The sequence below is a fragment of the Lynx canadensis genome, chromosome E2 (assembly GCF_007474595.2).
Source record: "Lynx canadensis isolate LIC74 chromosome E2, mLynCan4.pri.v2, whole genome shotgun sequence".
NCBI classification, from domain to species: Eukaryota; Metazoa; Chordata; class Mammalia; order Carnivora; family Felidae; genus Lynx; species Lynx canadensis.
In genome coordinates this window covers 51,952,222-51,970,486 of record NC_044317.1, presented here as the reverse complement: position 1 = coordinate 51,970,486, position 18,265 = coordinate 51,952,222, and the positions used below count along the sequence as shown (strand labels likewise).

Sequence of the window (18,265 nt, the reverse complement as noted above, 5' to 3'; positions counted from 1 at the left end):
CGCCCCCTGGGAAGAGGCACACACCAGCCGACACCGAACGAGACGGAGGCAGGGAGAGAAGGAGACGACGGCCTGGACAGAGAGACACAGGGAGACGGGGCGAGGCGGAGACGAGCCGACCGGAGAGCGCAGCAGAGAGGGACGAGGCGGGGCGGGGACCGAGATGGGGACGGACGCGGGAGGGGGGGGGGGGGGGGCGCCCGGCGACCACGCCCCCCGCCCTCCCCCGCCGGCGCCGGGCGGAGGGAGCCGCGGGGGGCGGCCGGACGGCGGGCGGCGAGCGCGCCCCCTGGCGGCGCGGCGGTCCTGACCCGCGCGGCCGCCCGCAGGTGTGGGAGGCGCTGCTGACCCTCGTCTTCTTCCCGGTGTGCGTGGTGTTCGCCTGGATGGCCGACAAGCGGCTGCTCTTCTACAAGTACGTGTACAAGCGCTACCGCACCGACCCGCGCAGCGGCATCATCATCGGCGCCGAGGGCGACCCCCCCAAGAGCATCGAGCTGGACGGCACGTTCGTGGGCGCCGAGGTGCCGGGCGAGCCGGGCGGCCTGGGCCCCGGCCCCGCCGAGGCCCGCGAGCTGGACGCCAGCCGCCGCGAGGTCATCCAGATCCTCAAGGACCTGAAGCAGAAGCACCCGGACAAGGACCTGGAGCAGCTGGTGGGCATCGCCAACTACTACGCGCTGCTGCACCAGCAGAAGAGCCGCGCCTTCTACCGCATCCAGGCCACGCGGCTGATGACGGGCGCCGGCAACGTGCTGCGGCGACACGCGGCGGACGCCTCGCGCCGCGCCTCCCCGGCCGACGGCCCCGGCGAGGACGAGGACGACGGCGCCAGCCGCATCTTCTTCGAGCCCAGCCTCTACCACTGCCTGGAGAACTGCGGCTCCGTGCTGCTGTCCGTCACCTGCCAGGGCGGGGAGGGCAACAGCACCTTCTACGTGGACTACCGCACCGAGGACGGCTCCGCCAAGGCCGGCTCCGACTACGAGTACAGGTGGGTCGGCTGTTCGCGGCCCCCGGGCCCAGCGGTCTCCCGGCGACCTCCAGCGCCCACGCGTCCCTTGCTGTGCGCGCAGGCCTGCACCATTCGCACATTCGCTCGCTCATCCGTTCGCTCTTGCTGTTGCTTTTTTTTTTTTTTTAATGCTTTTCATTTTAGAGAGAGAGAGAGAGAGAGAGAGAGACAGAGTGTGAGTGGGGGAGGGGCAGAGAGAGAGGGAGACACAGAATCCGAAGCAGGCTCCAGGCTCCGAGCTGTCAGCACAGAGCCCGACGCGGGGCTCGAACCCACCAACCGCGAGATCATGGCCTGAGCCGACATGGAGAGTCTCTCGCCCTCCCCACCCCCTCCCCCTGCCAGGTGGCCGAGTCTGGGACACTCTTGTAGACATTTGCCACACGCTGCTGGACAAGCCACATAAGCGTGGCCGCGCCCCGCCCACAGGCTGCCTTCCCATGTTTATTATCTACCTGTGGGTTTCGGGGGTTGACATCACCCTGGGTTAATTATTATAGCTCCATGACATGTACTGTCACCTGCTGGAACAGGTTCCCCTCCACACACACACACACACGCACACACGCACACACACCATTACTAAAGTAAAAAGGTTTACTGAGCACCTACCATATGCCTGCGGGGTATACACCATGGAGAACAAGACAGCTAAGGTCCCTACCCTCAAGTTGCAATAAGGTTATAAGCCATTAAATACATGAAAACATCAGGGGGCTGGTAAGCGCCATGTGGGAGAACTAAATGAGATAAGAGGAGAGAGGCAGGGCCCAAATGAGCCCCAGGTCCTTGGTTTCTGCCGCGGAGAAACGCACCCTTTGCACCCTCCTGAGTCTCGCTGCCCGGTTCCCTGCCCTCGCCCCTCTTTCTGAGCAGACCTGTGATCTTGCCCCGTTCGGCAATTCCTGCTGAACACCTACTATGTGTCAGGGACTATATATATTTTTTAATTTTTTTAATGTTTATTTATTTTTGAGACAGAGAGAGACAGAGCATGAACGGGGGGAGGGGCCGAGAGAGAGGGAGACACAGAATCCGAAGCAGGCGCCAGGCTCCGAGCCATCAGGCCAGAGCCCGACGCGGGGCTCAAACTCACGGACCGCGAGATCGTGACCTGAGCTGAAGTCGGACCCTTAACCGACTGAGCCACCCAGGCGCCCCCTATATTTTTTAACGTTGGTTTATTTTTGAGAGAGACAGAGCGTGAGCAGGGGAGGGGCAGAGAGAGAGGGAGACACAGACTCCGAAGCAGGCGCCAGGCTCCGAGCCGGCAGCGCAGAGCCCGATGCAGGGCTCGAACCCACGGACCGTGGGTTATAGAATGATAGCTTTACGGTATATTCTGTTGGCTGACGCGTAGGTGTCTCATAGTTTCCTACGGTAATGACAACACTTCTCACGGGTCTCCCACCCGCCAGGAACGGACCTGGGCAGTGGGGACCGGCCGTGAATGCAACACGTCCGGGCCCTGCCCAAAGGCAGCTGACGCTCTCGCGGGAGAGACAGACCATTGGGAAGCAGACACCGAATACGGACAATGTCAGTGGCGAGGGCCGTGAGGAAAGCAGAGCGGAGACTGGGAGGCAGTGCTGGTGGCCGCGCTGTTGACAGGGTCCCCTCGGCCACGCCTCCCTTCCACTCCCTTCTGGGAGTAGAGCTGAGGCCGAACTCTTGGAGGATCTTTGGTCCTCACCTCCTGCCGCTGCCCTGCCCGTCCCGCCTCCCTTTGACGCTTCTCGTCCTAGGGCTGAGTGCTGCGTTTCGCCAACCTTTCCCTCCGCCCACCTCGGATAGCCCAGTCTCCCCTGCGTGCCGCTGTCACGCCTTCGCGTCTTTCCACTGCTTCGGGCGTTTGTGGGTCACTTCCCCCCACCTAGGGCAGTCCAGGACCCTCGTATCGGGCCCGTCCCCATTCACTTCTCCTGCCCCTCCGCCCACCCCCTGCCTTCTCCCGAGTGGGGCTCAGGATCTCCTTCTGTCATCCTGGAGCACGGGATCCCTTTGGCCACCCGCAACCTGCTCCCTCCAACCTCCCCCTACCATTCCCCGCCTCCCAGCCTCCTTCGAGGGAAGAAAAGGCATTCGCCAGATTGAGGTGTCTGCCGTTAGCCGGCCTCTTCACTCTTGCACTCGTACCCCCACCCCTGGTCTGCACTGCCCGCCCCCCCTCCCCCCGCCAAAGGTTTTGCAGAAGGAAGCGAGTGCGGGTATCACCTGCCGGAATCAGAGCCCGCTTTCTCATCGGCAAATGACCTCAGTACTGAGATGTTTGAAGTGCAGCAGTAAATGCTGCTCGGTGGTGGAACCAAAGAGCGAGGAAAGGGTGACATCTTCCTTCGGCCCCTGCTCTCCCATCCCAGGTGACATTCACAGACCTGGCATCACCATTCAAAGGCTGCTTAGGTCCGGGACCGGGAGGGAGGGCACCTGGGTTCCAAGATTAGCCCTGGACCCTGTTCGTCAGGCAAGTTCCTGCCTCAGTGTGGGCAATCAGGGCTGTCACGCACAGTTATTGAGGTTGTGCACTGCATAAGGGCACCCCATCTAAGAAAGCTCTGTTCACAGAGCGGACATTGCAGACTTGTATGTCTATTGTGCTAATGTCCTGATTCATGGAAACCAAGTGTCCTAAAGAAGCGATGCCTTTGTCTGATTTGCCCACAGGGATCATAGAGATCAGGGTGGTCGATGGGCCTCAGTTTCTCCCAGCTTTTAAAAAGTTTACTTATTTATCTCTAAACCCAATGTGGGGCTCAAACTCACAACCCCGAGATCAAGAGTCCCATGCTCTACTGAGTGAGCCAGCCAGGCGCCCCAGTTTCTCCAAATTAAAGATGATCTCCGAGGCACCAAAACGGCACAGCTGTCCCAACATTCTGAGATTGAAGCCCCCGTAATCCTCACATGCCAAGGGTCTAAAGTTCTCAGATTCCAAGACTCTCACATTTGGATATATATTTTTTAAGTTTATTTATTTATATTGAGACAGAGGGAGAGAGCATGAGCAGGGGAGGGGCAGAGAGAGAGGGAGAGAGAATCCCAAGCAGGCTCCAGGCTCAATGCGGAGCCCGGTGCAGGGCTCGGACTCACAAACATGAGATCATGATCTGGGCCGAAACCAGAAGTCGGACACTCAACCAACTGAGCCCCCCAGGCTCAGCCCCCACATTTGGATAGTCTAATCCGTGCCCCCAACCAGTCTCGGATGCGATGGTCCAAAGCCTTTCGTCTTCTCAGGGTTTGCGCATCCAGTGTTGAAACGGAAGCCCATCTTCTATATTTCCATCACGCCTGGTTTCTAAAATCCCCGTGTCCTTTTTCTTCCCAACCTTCTGTTTTGGAAAAAAAAAAAGAATTCACACCTACACAAGGGCTGCAAAAATGGTTCCGGGAACCCTCTTATAGCCCTCGCCCAGATTCACCAGTTGTGCAGATTTCGTCCTGTGCTCATTCACACACCCCTTCCAGTTAATATGTAAGAGTATTAATAGTTGTGCCACTATATGGGAATGAGTTGCAGACAGCAGGGCCATTCGCCCATGAATACTCGCACATGCATCTGCTAAGATGTATGACACTCCCCCCCACCACAGTCACAGTCCGGTCGTCCCGCTCAGGACACGTAAACATCGAATCCATATTACTACCCAATCTACGGTCCCTGTTTGCATCTTCCTGCTGTCCCCGTAGCATCCTTTGTGACCTTATTTGCACACACTCCCTCCTTGCCCGTTCAATCCAGAACCCAACGTTGCATTTGGTTGTCATGTCTCTTTAAAAAAAAAAAATCTTTTTTTAATGTTTATTTTTGAGAGAGAGACAGACGGAGCGTGAGTGGGGGAGGGGCAGAGAAAGAGGGAGACAGAATCCGAAGCAGGCTCCAGGCTCCGAGCTGTCAGCACAGAGCCCGAGGCGGGGCTCGAACTCGTGAATCGCAAGGTCATGACCGGAGCTGAAGTCGCACGCTTAACTGGTGGAGCTACCCAGGCATCCCTGTCGGGTCTCTTTAGAGTTCTTCAGTCGGGATATCGATCCCGTGGCTTTTCTCTGCCTTTCATGACCCTGACACTTTTGAAGACAGGCCAGTTAGAACAGCCCACAGTTGGCCTTTGTCCGATGTTTCCTCATGATTCAGTTCAGGGGGCGCACTTTTTGGCAGGAATTCACGTAAGTGATGCTGTGTCCTCCTCAGTGCATGATATCAGGAGGCCCATGACACCCGCCTGCCCCACTGCTTCTGATGCCACCTTAATCATTTGGCGAAGATGGTCCTAACATCCCCACCTTCTACTATCCCTTCAGGTCATGTTCCTGACACCCCATAACGTTAGAATTCTAAGATTTTTTTTAAAGTTTCTTTATTTTGAGAGAGAGAGAGAGAGAGAGAGAGAGAGAGAGAGAGAGAGAAAGCACACACAGGAGCAGGATGGGGGCAGAGGGACAGAGAGAAGCGAGAGGGACACAGAGAGAGGGAGAGAAAGAGGATCCCACGCTGGCTCTGCACCATCAGCAGGGCTCAGACCCACAAACCCCGAGACCATGACCTGAGCCGAAGTCGGACGCTTAACCAGCGGAGCCGCCCAGGCGCCCCTCTAAGATTCTAATCTTCATATACACATATCACTAGCTAACTTTGGTTGAGTGCTTCCCTTGCATAATAACTCAGTCCTTATCACACCACCAGGAGGTAGGCACGGTTATTAGCTCCACTTTACAGATTGGGAAACTGGGTCTCAGAGGGGCTGCACATCCTAACTGCCCGAGATCCCGCAGCTGGCACAGCAGCGGAACCCGGCTTGGAGCAGGTTAGCTCACGGGGCTGGATGCCTTGGCCACCATGGACAGCGTCTCCCGAGCTGAAGGCGGCCACGACTGGGGGTCCCTTCTCTGTCCACTCCAGGCTTATCATCTGGTTCTCCCTCTTTGCCAGAGCCTTGGGGTCCCTCTGCGCCTCCCACAGAGCCAGCTTCTTCTGGAGAATTAGAGCCCGGGACCTCTTTCTTACGAAAGTGATCACAGTAATAATAGAGGACACTTCTGGATCACATAGCCCTGGCACCGGTGCCTGTGGCGCGTGGTGGCGAGGACCGGGAGGGGAAATTATAGGTGGTCAAGGTGCATTTACAGCCCAGACTCATTCTGATGCCTACAGCCCTGCCAGGAGCCCAATCATTTCCTGTCCCCTCAAAGTTTCACTCGGACTACTCCGACGTCACTCATTCCCTCCCCTGCCCCATTATAGGCTATCTCGAATGTGCTTCAGAGACACGGCCGATGCCCTTGTAGGTCTAAGCCAGCTCACATCCTTCCCCTCCTCAGAGGCCTCCCATGTTTCCCATCCCACTCGGCATAAGCACCAAAGTCCTTAGCGTAGCCCACCAAAGCCCTGTGACGTCTGCCCTGTCATCTCCCTCTTCCCCTTACTCCCTCCACTGGAGCCACACTGGCCGCCTCTCAGATACTCAGATACATCCCTCAGATACTCCAAGCGACTCCTGCCTCAGGACATTTGCACTGGCTGTTCCCTTTGCCAGGGATACTTTTCCCCAGATCTCCTCCACACGGCTCCCACCCTCACCTCCCTCAAGAATCTACTCAAATGTCACCATTCAGAAAAGCTTTCCCTGACATCCTAACACAACGCCTTCCCGCGCCCCACCCTCTCCTCTGTTTTCCTCTATTTTTCTCCATAGCGCCATCACCGCCTGCCATTCTATATAATGTTGGCTGTTTATTTGCCTCCTGTACTAGAATAGAAGCTCCACCAGGGCAGGGATGTTGCTCTGATCTGGTTTTGCTGCTGTTTCCCCCAAGAAACACTAAGAACAGTGCCTGGCACACAGCGGGTGCTTAACAAATACCTGTTGAATGAATGAACTGTAAATAACTTATTACATGTGCAACTGTCACTGTGATGTGGCTCTCCCACAGGCCTCCGAGCCCCGTGAAGGAAGGGCCTCTTCCCCACTGTGTTCCCAGCACTGCCCAGCACAGGGCCCAGAGCAGGTGCTCAGGGAGTATTTGTTGAATGAATGAGCCAAGTTAAACAGTGGAGTTATCTATTTAATGCTGGCGCTCCTAATCCTCACGGATTCCATGGTGGGAGAGACCAACCCTTATCTTGTTCCCCTTCTGCACCCCTGACTCACCCTCAGTACTATGTGTTTAACAGCCGTCCAGTCTCGTACTTGTGAGTTTTCGGTGGCGCCTTTCCCTCCTCCAGGAAGCCTACCCTGACTCCCCTCCCTCGCAAAGAGCCTTTGACCAACCTTCACCCCTGTTTTGTCCCCTCCCCTCCCGCCGCAGCGAGGGCACGCTGGTGTTCAAGCCGGGCGAGACACAGAAGGAGCTGCGCATCGGCATCATCGACGACGACATCTTCGAGGAGGACGAACACTTCTTCGTGCGGCTGCTGAACCTGCGCGTGGGCGACGCGCAGGGCATGTTCGAGCCCGACGGCGGCGGGCGGCCGAAGGGACGGCTGGTGGCGCCACTGCTGGCCACCGTCACCATCCTGGACGACGACCACGCGGGCATCTTCTCCTTCCAGGACCGCCTGCTGCACGTGAGCGAGTGCATGGGCACCGTGGACGTGCGCGTCGTGCGCAGCTCGGGCGCGCGGGGCACCGTGCGCCTTCCGTACCGCACCGTGGACGGCACGGCGCGCGGCGGCGGCGTGCACTACGAGGACGCGTGCGGCGAGCTCGAGTTCGGCGACGACGAGACCATGTGAGCGCGTCGGCCGGCAGCCCCGGGGCACCGCGGCGGGAAGATGGGGCGGGGCCGAGGGCGCGGGCACGGCGGACGAGGTGGGCGGGGCGCGGGAGGGGCGGGGCCACGGAATTGGGGCCGGGCCTTGAGAAGTGGGTGGAGCGTGTCCATATAGTGGGCGGGGGCTGGTGGGAGGCGGGGCAAGGCTTAGGGAGGGGGCGGGACAGAGGTGGGGAGGGAGGAGACAGGAGTGCCGGGGCGGGGCCAAGATGAAGAGGCGGGTCTTGGGGCGGGCCTAGGGGAGGGGTGGGGCTTGTGGGTAGGAGGAAGGCTCTGGGGAAATAGCTGGAGACTTTAGGGAAATGTGAGCGAGGCTTTGGGAAAAAAAAGGCCGAGTAGGAATGGTAGGGCCTGGGAAGGTGGGGGCAGGGCCTGAAGAGACCCTGAAGACACTGGAAGACTGGGATTTGGGGAAGGCGGGTGGGGTCGGGGCAAGTGGCCTGGATAACAGTCACACCAAGGCACACACCGGCACGCACAGAATCACAAAGCTACAGACACGCGCGCTGGAGCACAGTCAGGGGTGGTCTCACGCTCAGACACGCGGCCACCCCCTTGCACAGATGCCCGAGTCCCCTCTGTGTGCCTGCAGCCTCACATCCCCCGCCGCATGCCTGGCGTGCAGACGGCGCCTCCCCCACCTCTCCCCCCCCCTTTGCCTGCTCTCTTCCGCCCCCGCACGCCCGTCTGTCTCCCTCCTTCTGCCGCCCACGCTCCTCCCACCGAGCAGAGCCCCCGCCGCGCTCCCTGCCCCCTCCCCCTCCCAGCCTCTGGGCCTTGGCCTCCGCTCAGCTCCTCGCTGCTCTCCCCGCCTCTCCATCCCTCCCTTCGTATCTCCGCGTCTCTCGCTGTTGGCAGGCCCTCTCTGGGGCTCCGTTAATCTCCGGATCTCGGTCCCCAGTATCTCGCTGACCCGGGTTATATTTCAGTGACGGCCTCTCCGTACCTTTCCATCTGTCTCTCTGCCTGCGTTGGGCTGAGAACTCGGGTTGAGGGCTGAGGGCACCATCCCGGACCCCACTTGTCACATTCTAGAGGCAGGGGGAATGGAGAGAGTTGTCTTTCTGCTTATCCTGGTCCTCCCTGTTGTCTAACCGGCTTCCCTCCTGCTGCTGTGACCCCACAGGCCCTCTCCTCCCCCACGCGGCTTCCCCAGGCTGGGACACCCTCTGCCCCCGCCCCTACCCCTGCCCCCACCCAGCTGTGGCTTCAGAAGACAGAGAACAGGAGGCTAATTAGCGTTTGGGGAAACACATCCTTCCTTTCCCGGGCAGGCGCTAATTAGAGGTGCTTGGAAGCAGCCCGGGGCCGGGCCAGAGGGGTGGCCCCAGGGAGGATCAACACGGAAGTGGAGGAGAGACGCCCAGAGATGGGGTGGCGGGGAGAGAATGCGGAGCGAAAGAGAGAGAGAGAGAGGCGCTCAGAGACAGAGAAGACCTAGAGAGAGATGGAGACACAGAGACAGGGTAACAGAAGCAGAGAAAGAAAGAGACGGAAAGACAGGAACGTTGCTACAAAGGGGGAAGGAAATTGACACAGAAGTACGTGGAGGAAGAGGAGAGGGATTGAGAGGCTATGATCCAGGAAGCCTGAAAGGAAGAGACAGAGACCTTCTTGCTGAGAGAAACTCAGGGGAACTCGGGGGAGGAGAGGTCTTCTTGATGCTTCAGAGAGTTTGGGTCAGAGAGAGGGACAGAAGACGGGGTTGCGAAGGAGACCGGTCCGAATTCAGAGGCTGGGAAGGGCTGGAGAGTGCGGTTTCCAGGACGCAAGGAGGGCACACGTGAGGGTGACAGAAGGTCAGCCTGGGGAGAACGGCTGCTTCCTTTGATCTCGGGAAGCCCTGCCTTAGTCTAGCCCGAGTCCCTCTCGCTGTCCCCTGGCCAGGTGGGTTTCTCCTCCCTGGGTTCCATGAGGGCGCGCCCGTCAGGATACCAGTTGGCATGGGTGTCACTGCGTGTCAGTCACCGGGCGTCAGTGGATCCCGGCGTGTCTGCGAGAGAGTGAGCGTCGGAGGTGTGTGTGTATCACCCTGTCAGCGTGTCGCGGGCTCGACAGCTGTCTGCACATGTCAGGGTGTGTGAGTAGAATGTCTCAGGAGACCCTGCTTCCCGCCACGGTGTTCCAGAACCTTGGACAGCTCCCAGTCCACTTCTGAGGCTGGGGGTGGCCATTTCTTTCTGCCCACAGAAAATTAAAATATCCTGAGACCAGAAGGGGGTGAGGGTGGAAGTGGGCATATGTCCCCACATGGCCATCTTGTGTGCATCTGTCTCTACATGGGTGTCGCTGTATCCTGTGCGTTTGTGTGTTGAGATGGGTCCATTGAGTGACTGGCTGATCGAGAGCGTTTTGCTTGAATTGTGGTGACTTTGGCGGTTCCATTCTGCAGACGCTGAGACAGGGAGAGGGGAACACGGATAAAGGAAGGCAGAGAGCTGGGAAGAGACTGAGACGGACAGGGTCAGAGATGGAGACAGAGAGAGAGAGAGACTGAAGGGGATAAAAATAAACAGACACCCGAGAGCCATAATGGGCGAGATGTAAGAAAGGAAGAGTCTACATGGAACCACAGTGGGGCTCTGCAGGTTGGCGAAGTCGCCGAGGCTGCGGTGGGGGTGTTGTGCTAACAGGCATCTGGTCTGTGTGATTTTGCCACTGCATAGGGAATGGCTGCGGGGTGTGATGGTGTGTGGGTGTGGGCGGTGTTGATTGGCTTCTGCTGGGTGACTGTGTGGGCTCGCTGTTTGTGTTTCTGGGTTCTGGGGCCGGGCCTCAAGGTTCCTACAGCTGAAAGGGCTGCTAGCGGAAGGGCTGTGGGTTTTCTGGGTCTTTGTGAGTGAGGGGGGTGGGCTGTGTGCCTGGAGGGCACGGATAACTCCTGGCTCTTCCCCCCACCCCCCACCGCCGGCACCCCCTGGTTACCATAGCAGCGCGGATGCTGAGAAAATCAATCAGCGCTCAGTTAATCCTCAGAATGTGGTCAGGACAGAGGGCAGGAAGCAGAGGGCCTCCTGAACTGAAGGATTAGAGTTCACAAATGTTTGTGGAACAGGCACCGCTCTAGGCATTGGGGGGGTCGGTGCAGCAAAGTACATAAATGAACAAAGATCGCTGCCCTGGTGGAACTTACTTTTTTTTTTTTTTTTTTACATTTTTAAAATATTTATTTATTTTTGAGAGAGAGAGAGAGAGAGAGAGAGAGAGAAAGCGTGAGCAGGGGAAGGGCAGAGAGAGAGGGAGACACAGAATCTGAAGCAGAATCCAGGGTCTGAGCTGTCAGCACAGAGCCTGATGCGGGGCTTGAACTCACGGACCACGAGATCATGACCTGAGCTGCAGTCAGTCTGACGCTTAACCGACTGAGCCACCCAGGCGCCCAGAACTTACTTTTTTTTTTTTTTGAGAACTTACATTTTAATGTGAAGAGACAAATGGCAAACCGTAAACAAAATAAACATATTAGATGGTTTGTTAGAAGGTGATATGGAACAAAGCGCACGTAGAGCAAGGGAAGGGGGCCAGGCGTGCTGAGGTCGGGACAGGGATGGATTTCAATATTAAAGAAGGTGGGGGAAGTGAGCTTCAGTAAGAAAGAGGTTTGAACAGAGATCCAGAGGAACGGAGGGAATGAGCCTGGGGGAAATTGCAGGGCCTGGGATGGAGGGGCGCTCCAGAAATTGGGCAAGTGGCGAGTTCCCTGGCGATTCGGGCTGGGGCCTCATGCTGGGTGCTTTTCCTCCCCGCTCAGGAAAACTCTTCAGGTGAAGATAGTTGATGACGAGGAATATGAGAAAAAGGATAATTTCTTCATCGAGCTGGGCCAGCCACAGTGGCTTAAGCGAGGGATTTCAGGTGAGGGGTGACAGGTATGCTGTGGGAGAGGTAAGGGGTCCAGGGTGTGTGTGTGTGGGGGGGACCCTCAGAGGCTCCATTAGTGGCTGCTCCTTCAGGCTCGTAGATCTGAGCTTCCCAGGGAAGCAATCTCACCTTCTCTCTGTCTCTGTCTCTCCCCAGCTCTGCTGCTCAATCAAGGTGAGTGGAGTCACCGCCGGGCTTTGACTGCAGGGGGGTCTCGGGAGGAGGGTCATGGCCTCAAGCTACCCTTTGAGGTCACGTTTGAGGCAGGTTGGAGGTGAGATAAAGGCAGACTCGGAGCTGGGTGAGGGTTGGAGTTGATCTCAGAGTTGGTGGGGTCCATTGAGTTTGGGGCTACAGCTGGGGGTTCGGAGGCCAAGATCATGTTTTGTTTGTAGTGCACGTTGGGGGAATGGTAGGTCAGGATCCCATCTGGGTTTGTGGTGGGGTCAGATTAGAATTGGGGTCAGATTTAGATCAAAGCCTAAGCTGGGGTTTGAGGTGAGTTTGGGGGGGGGGGCGGTTATGGTTAGAATTGAGGCCAGGGTCAGAGATTGGGGTGGGGGTGGGGGCAGTTGCTTGAACATAAGGGACAGAGTAGTTTGGGAGTTGAGATCAGAATCTGGATTTGGAGTTAGGATTAGGGTCAGACTAAAGATTGCATTAGTCAGGGTAAGTGATAGAAGCTGCTGTAACAAATAGGCCCCCAAATCCCAGAAGCTTAACCACGATAAAAGTCATTGCTGGCAGAGTTTTCTGAGAGTGTTCCTGGTTGGGGTGGCATTCCTCTAAGAGTTAGGGTTAAGTTGGTGCTGGGCTTGGAGCAAAGGACCAACATGCTTTGGGGAGACAGGTGAGCCGAGGGCCAGCTATAGGTGGGTCTGGGTCCAAGATCTGTACCAACATTGGCTATCCCCTCCTTCCGCACCACCTCAAACACACTCGAAGATGTTTTTCAGAGCTTCGATATAGAGACAAGGCCTCCTCCCACGAGGGTGGTGATGATGATGACGGTGTTGGCGATTTTAACAAAGGAAATAACATTTTAGACTATTTATGTGTGCTGGGCACTAAGCCTTAAGCACCACACATGAAGTAACTCCTTTAAACCCTCACAACCACCCATAGGTGGCTACTGTTGTTGTACCTGCACAGATATGAGCACGGAGGCACAGAGAGGCTAAGGCATTGCCCGGGGTCACACAGCTCCCTCCATTTGAAGCCCAGAGCCTACCAGCTGAACTTCATGGACCAGCTGGGTCTTAGGTTGAGGAAGATGGTGGTCATATGGGGACACGGGGGCAGGCTGGGGGTGTGCCACCGCGGAGGCTTCCTAAGGGACAGCTGACAGAGTTTTCTTTCTCAGTGGGAACAGATAGTGAGGGCATCACAGGCCCAGTGAGCCTAACTCCCATCCTTCATGCTGCAGGGGATGGGGACAGGAAGCTGACAGCCGAGGAGGAGGAGGCTCGGAGGATAGCAGAGATGGGCAAACCAGTTCTTGGGGAAAACCGCCGACTGGAGGTCATCATCGAGGAGTCATATGATTTTAAGGTGACTTTCCGGGGACCCCAGCTTCCTGGAGTCTTGGGGAAGGTCTGGTAAGAGTCAACTAGGAGGGTGATCTAGGGTCCGAGCCCATCCCTCCGCCAGCACCATGGACAGCAACACCACCTTTTCCCTTCTTGCCTGTGAACTGGGGTGTGGGGAGGTTGAGGACCCCTGAGCATGGGCTGTGAGCCCCAACCCCAGTGTTCCTCAGGGAGCCTCAGGGATGTGCTGAGGTGGTCACAGGCAATGGTCTCTTCCCCTCCCTTTCATCCTCAGAACACGGTGGATAAGCTCATCAAGAAAACCAACTTGGCCTTGGTGATTGGGACCCATTCATGGAGGGAACAGTTTTTAGAGGCAGTTACAGTGAGCGCAGGTAAGTGGGGAGGGAGGAGAGAGGAGAGAGAGGGAGGGATGGGGAGACAGAGTGCTGGGGAGGAAAAGAGAGAAATGAATAGAAAGAGAGAAAGAGGGGCAAGAAGAAGAGGACAGAGAACGATAGAGAAGAGAAAGAGAACAAGGACACAAAGAAAAAGAAAGAAACAGGGAAAGATAGGGAACAGATACAAACAGGAGAGATGGACACACACAAGGAGAGAGGTGCAGAGAATCACGGAGAGAGACAGAGACATGGAGAGAACATGAGAGGTGTAGAGAATGAAGTCAGTAAACTGCAGAGGGCCAGAGAGAGACAGAGAAAGAGCGAGAGAGGGATACACAGAGAGAAAAGCAGCCGGAGGGGTGGAGGCAGAGAGCTGAGGGGAGGAGAGGTCCCAGCTGGGCTTTCTCCTGGCGTCAGATGGCTGGAGGGTGGGAACAGGTTAAATGTCATGGCCTCCTCAGACAGCCTGGGCGCCTCCGTTGCCACGGAGACAGTCAGGGTCGGGGGGTGCATCCCAGCTCTCTCCCACCTGTGCGGGTTTCGCCCTCCTTGGGTCTCAGATGGGCCCACACTGCCCCCCTGTGGCCAGAGACACCGTGGCACTTGGATTCACAGGTTCAGTCTTGGGAGACCAACATTGGCCCTTTGTGATACAGATTGGGGAAACTGAGGCCCAGCAGCAGACGAGGGACTGGCCTGAAGTCCCACAGGAAATGAGCTGGAGCTCAAGGCTTCTGTCCCTTATACAACATCAGGCCTCCTTCAGGGAGGCCTAACTGTAGGAACTGAAAATACACTAGGAATTGTGGTTGAACAGGGAGATCGAAACAAACCAGGCTTTGGGAATGCAAATACGCCAGGAAGCGAAGTGATGTCTCTCTCTGAAGCCACATTCTTTCAATATCTATTTCTTTATTATTATTATTATTATTTTCATCTTTATTTTTGAGAGAGGGAGGGAGCAGGGAAGGGGCAGAGAGAGAGAGAGGGAGACCCAGAATCCGAAGCCGGCTCCAGGCTCCGAGCTGTCAGCACGGAGCCCGACGCAGGGCTCGAACCCATGAACTGTGAGATCATGACGTGAGCCAAAGTCACCCTCCAATATCTGTTTCTGGGGGATCCTCTGGACTCAGCCCTGTGCACGACATTGCTGGGGACAAACAGATGATTATGACGGCATGAAGCCTATTCTCACAGTCCAGTGGGGGGAGACACACATGCCACAACACAGTGACAACCCAGAGCAGGCAGGGCTGGGCCAGGGGACCTCAGGTTGCTGCGGGAAGCCAGACAGGAGGTTGACCCAGCCTGAAGGTCCGGGAGGGCTCCCTGGAGGAGGAGCCTTCTGAGCTGCGTCTTCAGGAGGAGGAAGAAGACGGGGAGGTGTTGCGGGCAGAGGGGGAAACCAAGTACAGAGTTTGCAAGTACCCTAGGTCGTGGCGCGTTTGGGGAGGGTGACTAGGTTCGGGCGTGAAGAAACAGCCTCAGGAGCTGGAGGTGGGCAGAGCCCAGACCGCGCAGGTCCGCGTAGGCCACCGCAGGGAGCTGGGGTGTCATTTCGGTGCAAGGGCGGGGGGACCACGGAGCATTTTGAATGGGGGAAGCTCCAGGCGCCGGAGGGAGCTTGTGGAAGGAAGGAGAGGCTGGGATGGGGGGGGGGGAGTTGAGGCTGTCCAGCTGGCAGGAGGTGGGCCAGGAGGAGGTGACGAGGGATGGGAGGGACCGTGGGGAGACAGCACTCCCTCCGGGCTCAGCGGAGAAGAGAGGGTAGCACAAAACTGAGGCTGCGGGGTGCGAGACAGTGGTCGTGGAGGTGACTCAGCTGGTGGGTCGGTAGGAAGCAACCCATTAGATCAGAGGAAGTAGTGGGGTGGGGGAGGGTAAAACCCTCCCAGTGGTAAGAATCCTGATGATGACGTCATGATGGGGACCGTGGAGCGCCAGGCAGCCTTTGAAGTCCATTTCCTGTCTGGCCTGAGTCAGCTAATGCTCCCCAAGTTTCCAGCTCGGTCCTTGGTCATTGTGAGCACTTGGTTCAACACGTGCCCCTGCCTCCTTGCCGCGAGCATGAAACTGCTTGAGGCGCTGACGGAGAGGGGCGGGTCTCACCCCCTTGGATGACGCGTGAATCTCCCCAGGCACCAGAAGGGGCCCTTCAATAACAGCCGTCAGGCTGGAGATGCGCCCCGCTGCGCAGAGAGTACTGTACGTGGCCCGCTAATGCAGTCGTTACAGCCCCCTCTTGAGTCAGGTCCAGTTTTTACTCCCATTTCTCAGACAGGCATGCGGAGGCTCAGAGAGGTTAGGACACGGATTCAGGATCACGCAGCAGATCCGGAGTTTGGAACCAGAGACGTGGCTCCAGAGCCACAGGCGTAACCATGAGGCTCCCTCTATGGGAGGAGAGAAGAGCCTCCCCTGATGGGAAAGGCTGGAGGAGTCTGCAGAGACCGGAGCCTTGAGTGCCAAGCACAGGAATGTGGGCCTCGGCCTAAGGGCAGTGGGAAACCAAGGCAGGATTTGAAGCAGGGCAGGGAAAAGCCCCCGGGAGAGGCAGTGATAGCAGCCCTTCCCTGCCAAGAGCGCGTTCTCCCCACTCTGACTTCGGCCACGTCTCACCGTGGCCAGTGAGGCACGCATTCACGGCGAACAACAGAAAACGCAACCACAAGCAGCTGAAGCACCCTAGAGGTTACTTTTGTCACAGAACAAAGGAATCCGTAGGAGGCAATAAAGAGTCAGCAGCTCAGTAACATCATTGAATGCCCAGGCTCCCTCTTCATTTCTCTTTCCCACTCTCAACCTTTGCCCACATGGTGGCAAAATCGCTGCTGCATCCCCAGGCGTCAAGCTCGCATTCCAGGCGGGGAGAAAGAGGAAGTAGGGTAGCAAGAAGGGGCAGCGGGCCTGCTGCTTTGGAGCATCCAATTCCACTTTTCCTGGGGTCGCCGCAAGAGTCTCCTTCTTTGAAAGATGGCGTGAAGAATGAAGAAACCACTCAGTTAAGCATTTGCAAACTTAAAAAAAAAAAAAAAAAACAAGACAAGAGACTAAGTGAGCTGGAAAAGCGGGAGAGGGATAGATGACCCGAATTCCCGAATCCGCCAGTGTGTCCTCTGCTGGCTGACAATTCAGAGTAGCTTGGGTGGCCCTCCCCTCGTTGTCGTGTCTCCCTGGCTTTTGCTCGCTGACTCGCTCTGCGTGACTGATCGAGGACTACCCTCTTCCTTATCAGCGTCCTTCCAGGCGTAGCGCCCATTCAATTCGTTTCCTGCTTCTCATTCATTGCTTTGTGCTTCTCAGTTTAGGGCAAGGTAGACGACACGTTCCATGTGGGCTTTCCCCTGACACACGTCCCAAGTGGCAGGTCAAGGACAGGTCACATTCAGTCACAGCAGGTGATACAAGCACCACGAAGGGCCAGTGAGGCATCCTTTACAGCGGTCAGAAAACACCTCTGTGACACAGTGCCCGTGTCAGGAAAGCCAGAGCTTTCCAGAAGCCCTCCGCTTAGGTCTCCTGGCCGGGCTGGGTCACATGGCTGCTGTTGCCAGGGGTTCTGGGAAAGCAAGCACCTTTAGCTGAGTATGTGGCTACTGTTAGCTACAATGAGTCAGAGGAAGTCAATATTTCCAGCTGTAGAAATGGCTTTCTGTAAATGGTAGCTATCAAGGCGTCTGGGAAAAGGACTGGCTTTTTTTGGCTAGGGATGTGGTCACCCCTAGCGGCAAGGGATCCTGGCAAGCCAGATGTTTTTAGCCGAGCACATGGCCTCCGGCACCGAGGGATTCTGGAAAAGCGAATATTGGTATCTGGGCTCCTGGCCGCAAGGAATTCTGGGAAGGCAAGGCCTTTTATAGAGCAGAATTTTACTGAACAAAACGGGGGGGGGGGGGCCTCTGTAGGCCAGGAAGAAGGTGGCCTGGGTGTGTGCCCCAGCTGGGTCGTGTGCCCACAGGGGACGAGGAGGAGGAGGAGGACGGGTCCCGGGAGGAACGGCTGCCTTCCTGCTTTGACTACGTCATGCACTTCCTGACGGTGTTCTGGAAGGTGCTCTTTGCCTGCGTGCCCCCCACGGAGTACTGCCACGGCTGGGCCTGCTTCGGCGTCTGCATCCTGGTCATCGGGCTGCTCACCGCCCTCATCGGGGACCTTGCCTCGCACTTTGGCTGCACCGTCGGCCTCAAGGACTCTGTCAACGCCGTGGTCTTCGTGGCCCTGGGCACCTCCATCCCTGGTAAACCCCCTGGGAAACCGCTGGTCCGGGGAGAGTCTCCGAGAAGCCCAGCAGTAGAGCCCGAGAGGAAGGTTGTGCAGAAATAAGGTGGTGGAATCCCACAGAACCCGGATGGTGGGCCCCACAGAAACGCAATGAGGGAGCATAGGAGAAACCAGGCGGGGAGGTCCTGTAGATTCAGTAGGTAAACGGAATCCTCCCCAAAAGCAACCGTTGGGATGTCCCGTGGAACTAAGGTATTGGGAAATGTGGAACCCAGACAGTGGGTTCCATAGAAAGCAGGGGGCGGGGCCTGTAGAAAGCAACTTTTTTTTTTTCATGTTTATTTTTGGAGAGAGAGAAAGAGAGAGAGAACAGCGGGGGAGGGGCAGAGAGAGAAAGAGAGAGAGGGAGAGAGAGAATCCCAAGCAGGCTCCAAGCCCGCCCTGAGTGTGGAGCCTGACTCGGGGGG

The 18,265-nt window shown here is 57.1% G+C and overlaps 1 protein-coding gene across 1 annotated transcript in view; it reads left to right on the top strand.

The window, feature by feature from the left end:
• Positions 1-18,265, top strand: part of SLC8A2 (solute carrier family 8 member A2) — a 29,012-nt gene that overhangs the window by 7,976 nt on the left and 2,771 nt on the right. The window contains exons 3-9 of the mRNA XM_030298763.1: positions 330-994; positions 7,322-7,744; positions 11,538-11,641; positions 11,804-11,821; positions 13,074-13,198; positions 13,472-13,571; positions 17,536-17,814. Coding sequence (XP_030154623.1) covers positions 330-994; positions 7,322-7,744; positions 11,538-11,641; positions 11,804-11,821; positions 13,074-13,198; positions 13,472-13,571; positions 17,536-17,814 — 1,714 coding nt within the window. The remainder of the gene's footprint in view (positions 1-329; positions 995-7,321; positions 7,745-11,537; positions 11,642-11,803; positions 11,822-13,073; positions 13,199-13,471; positions 13,572-17,535; positions 17,815-18,265) is intronic.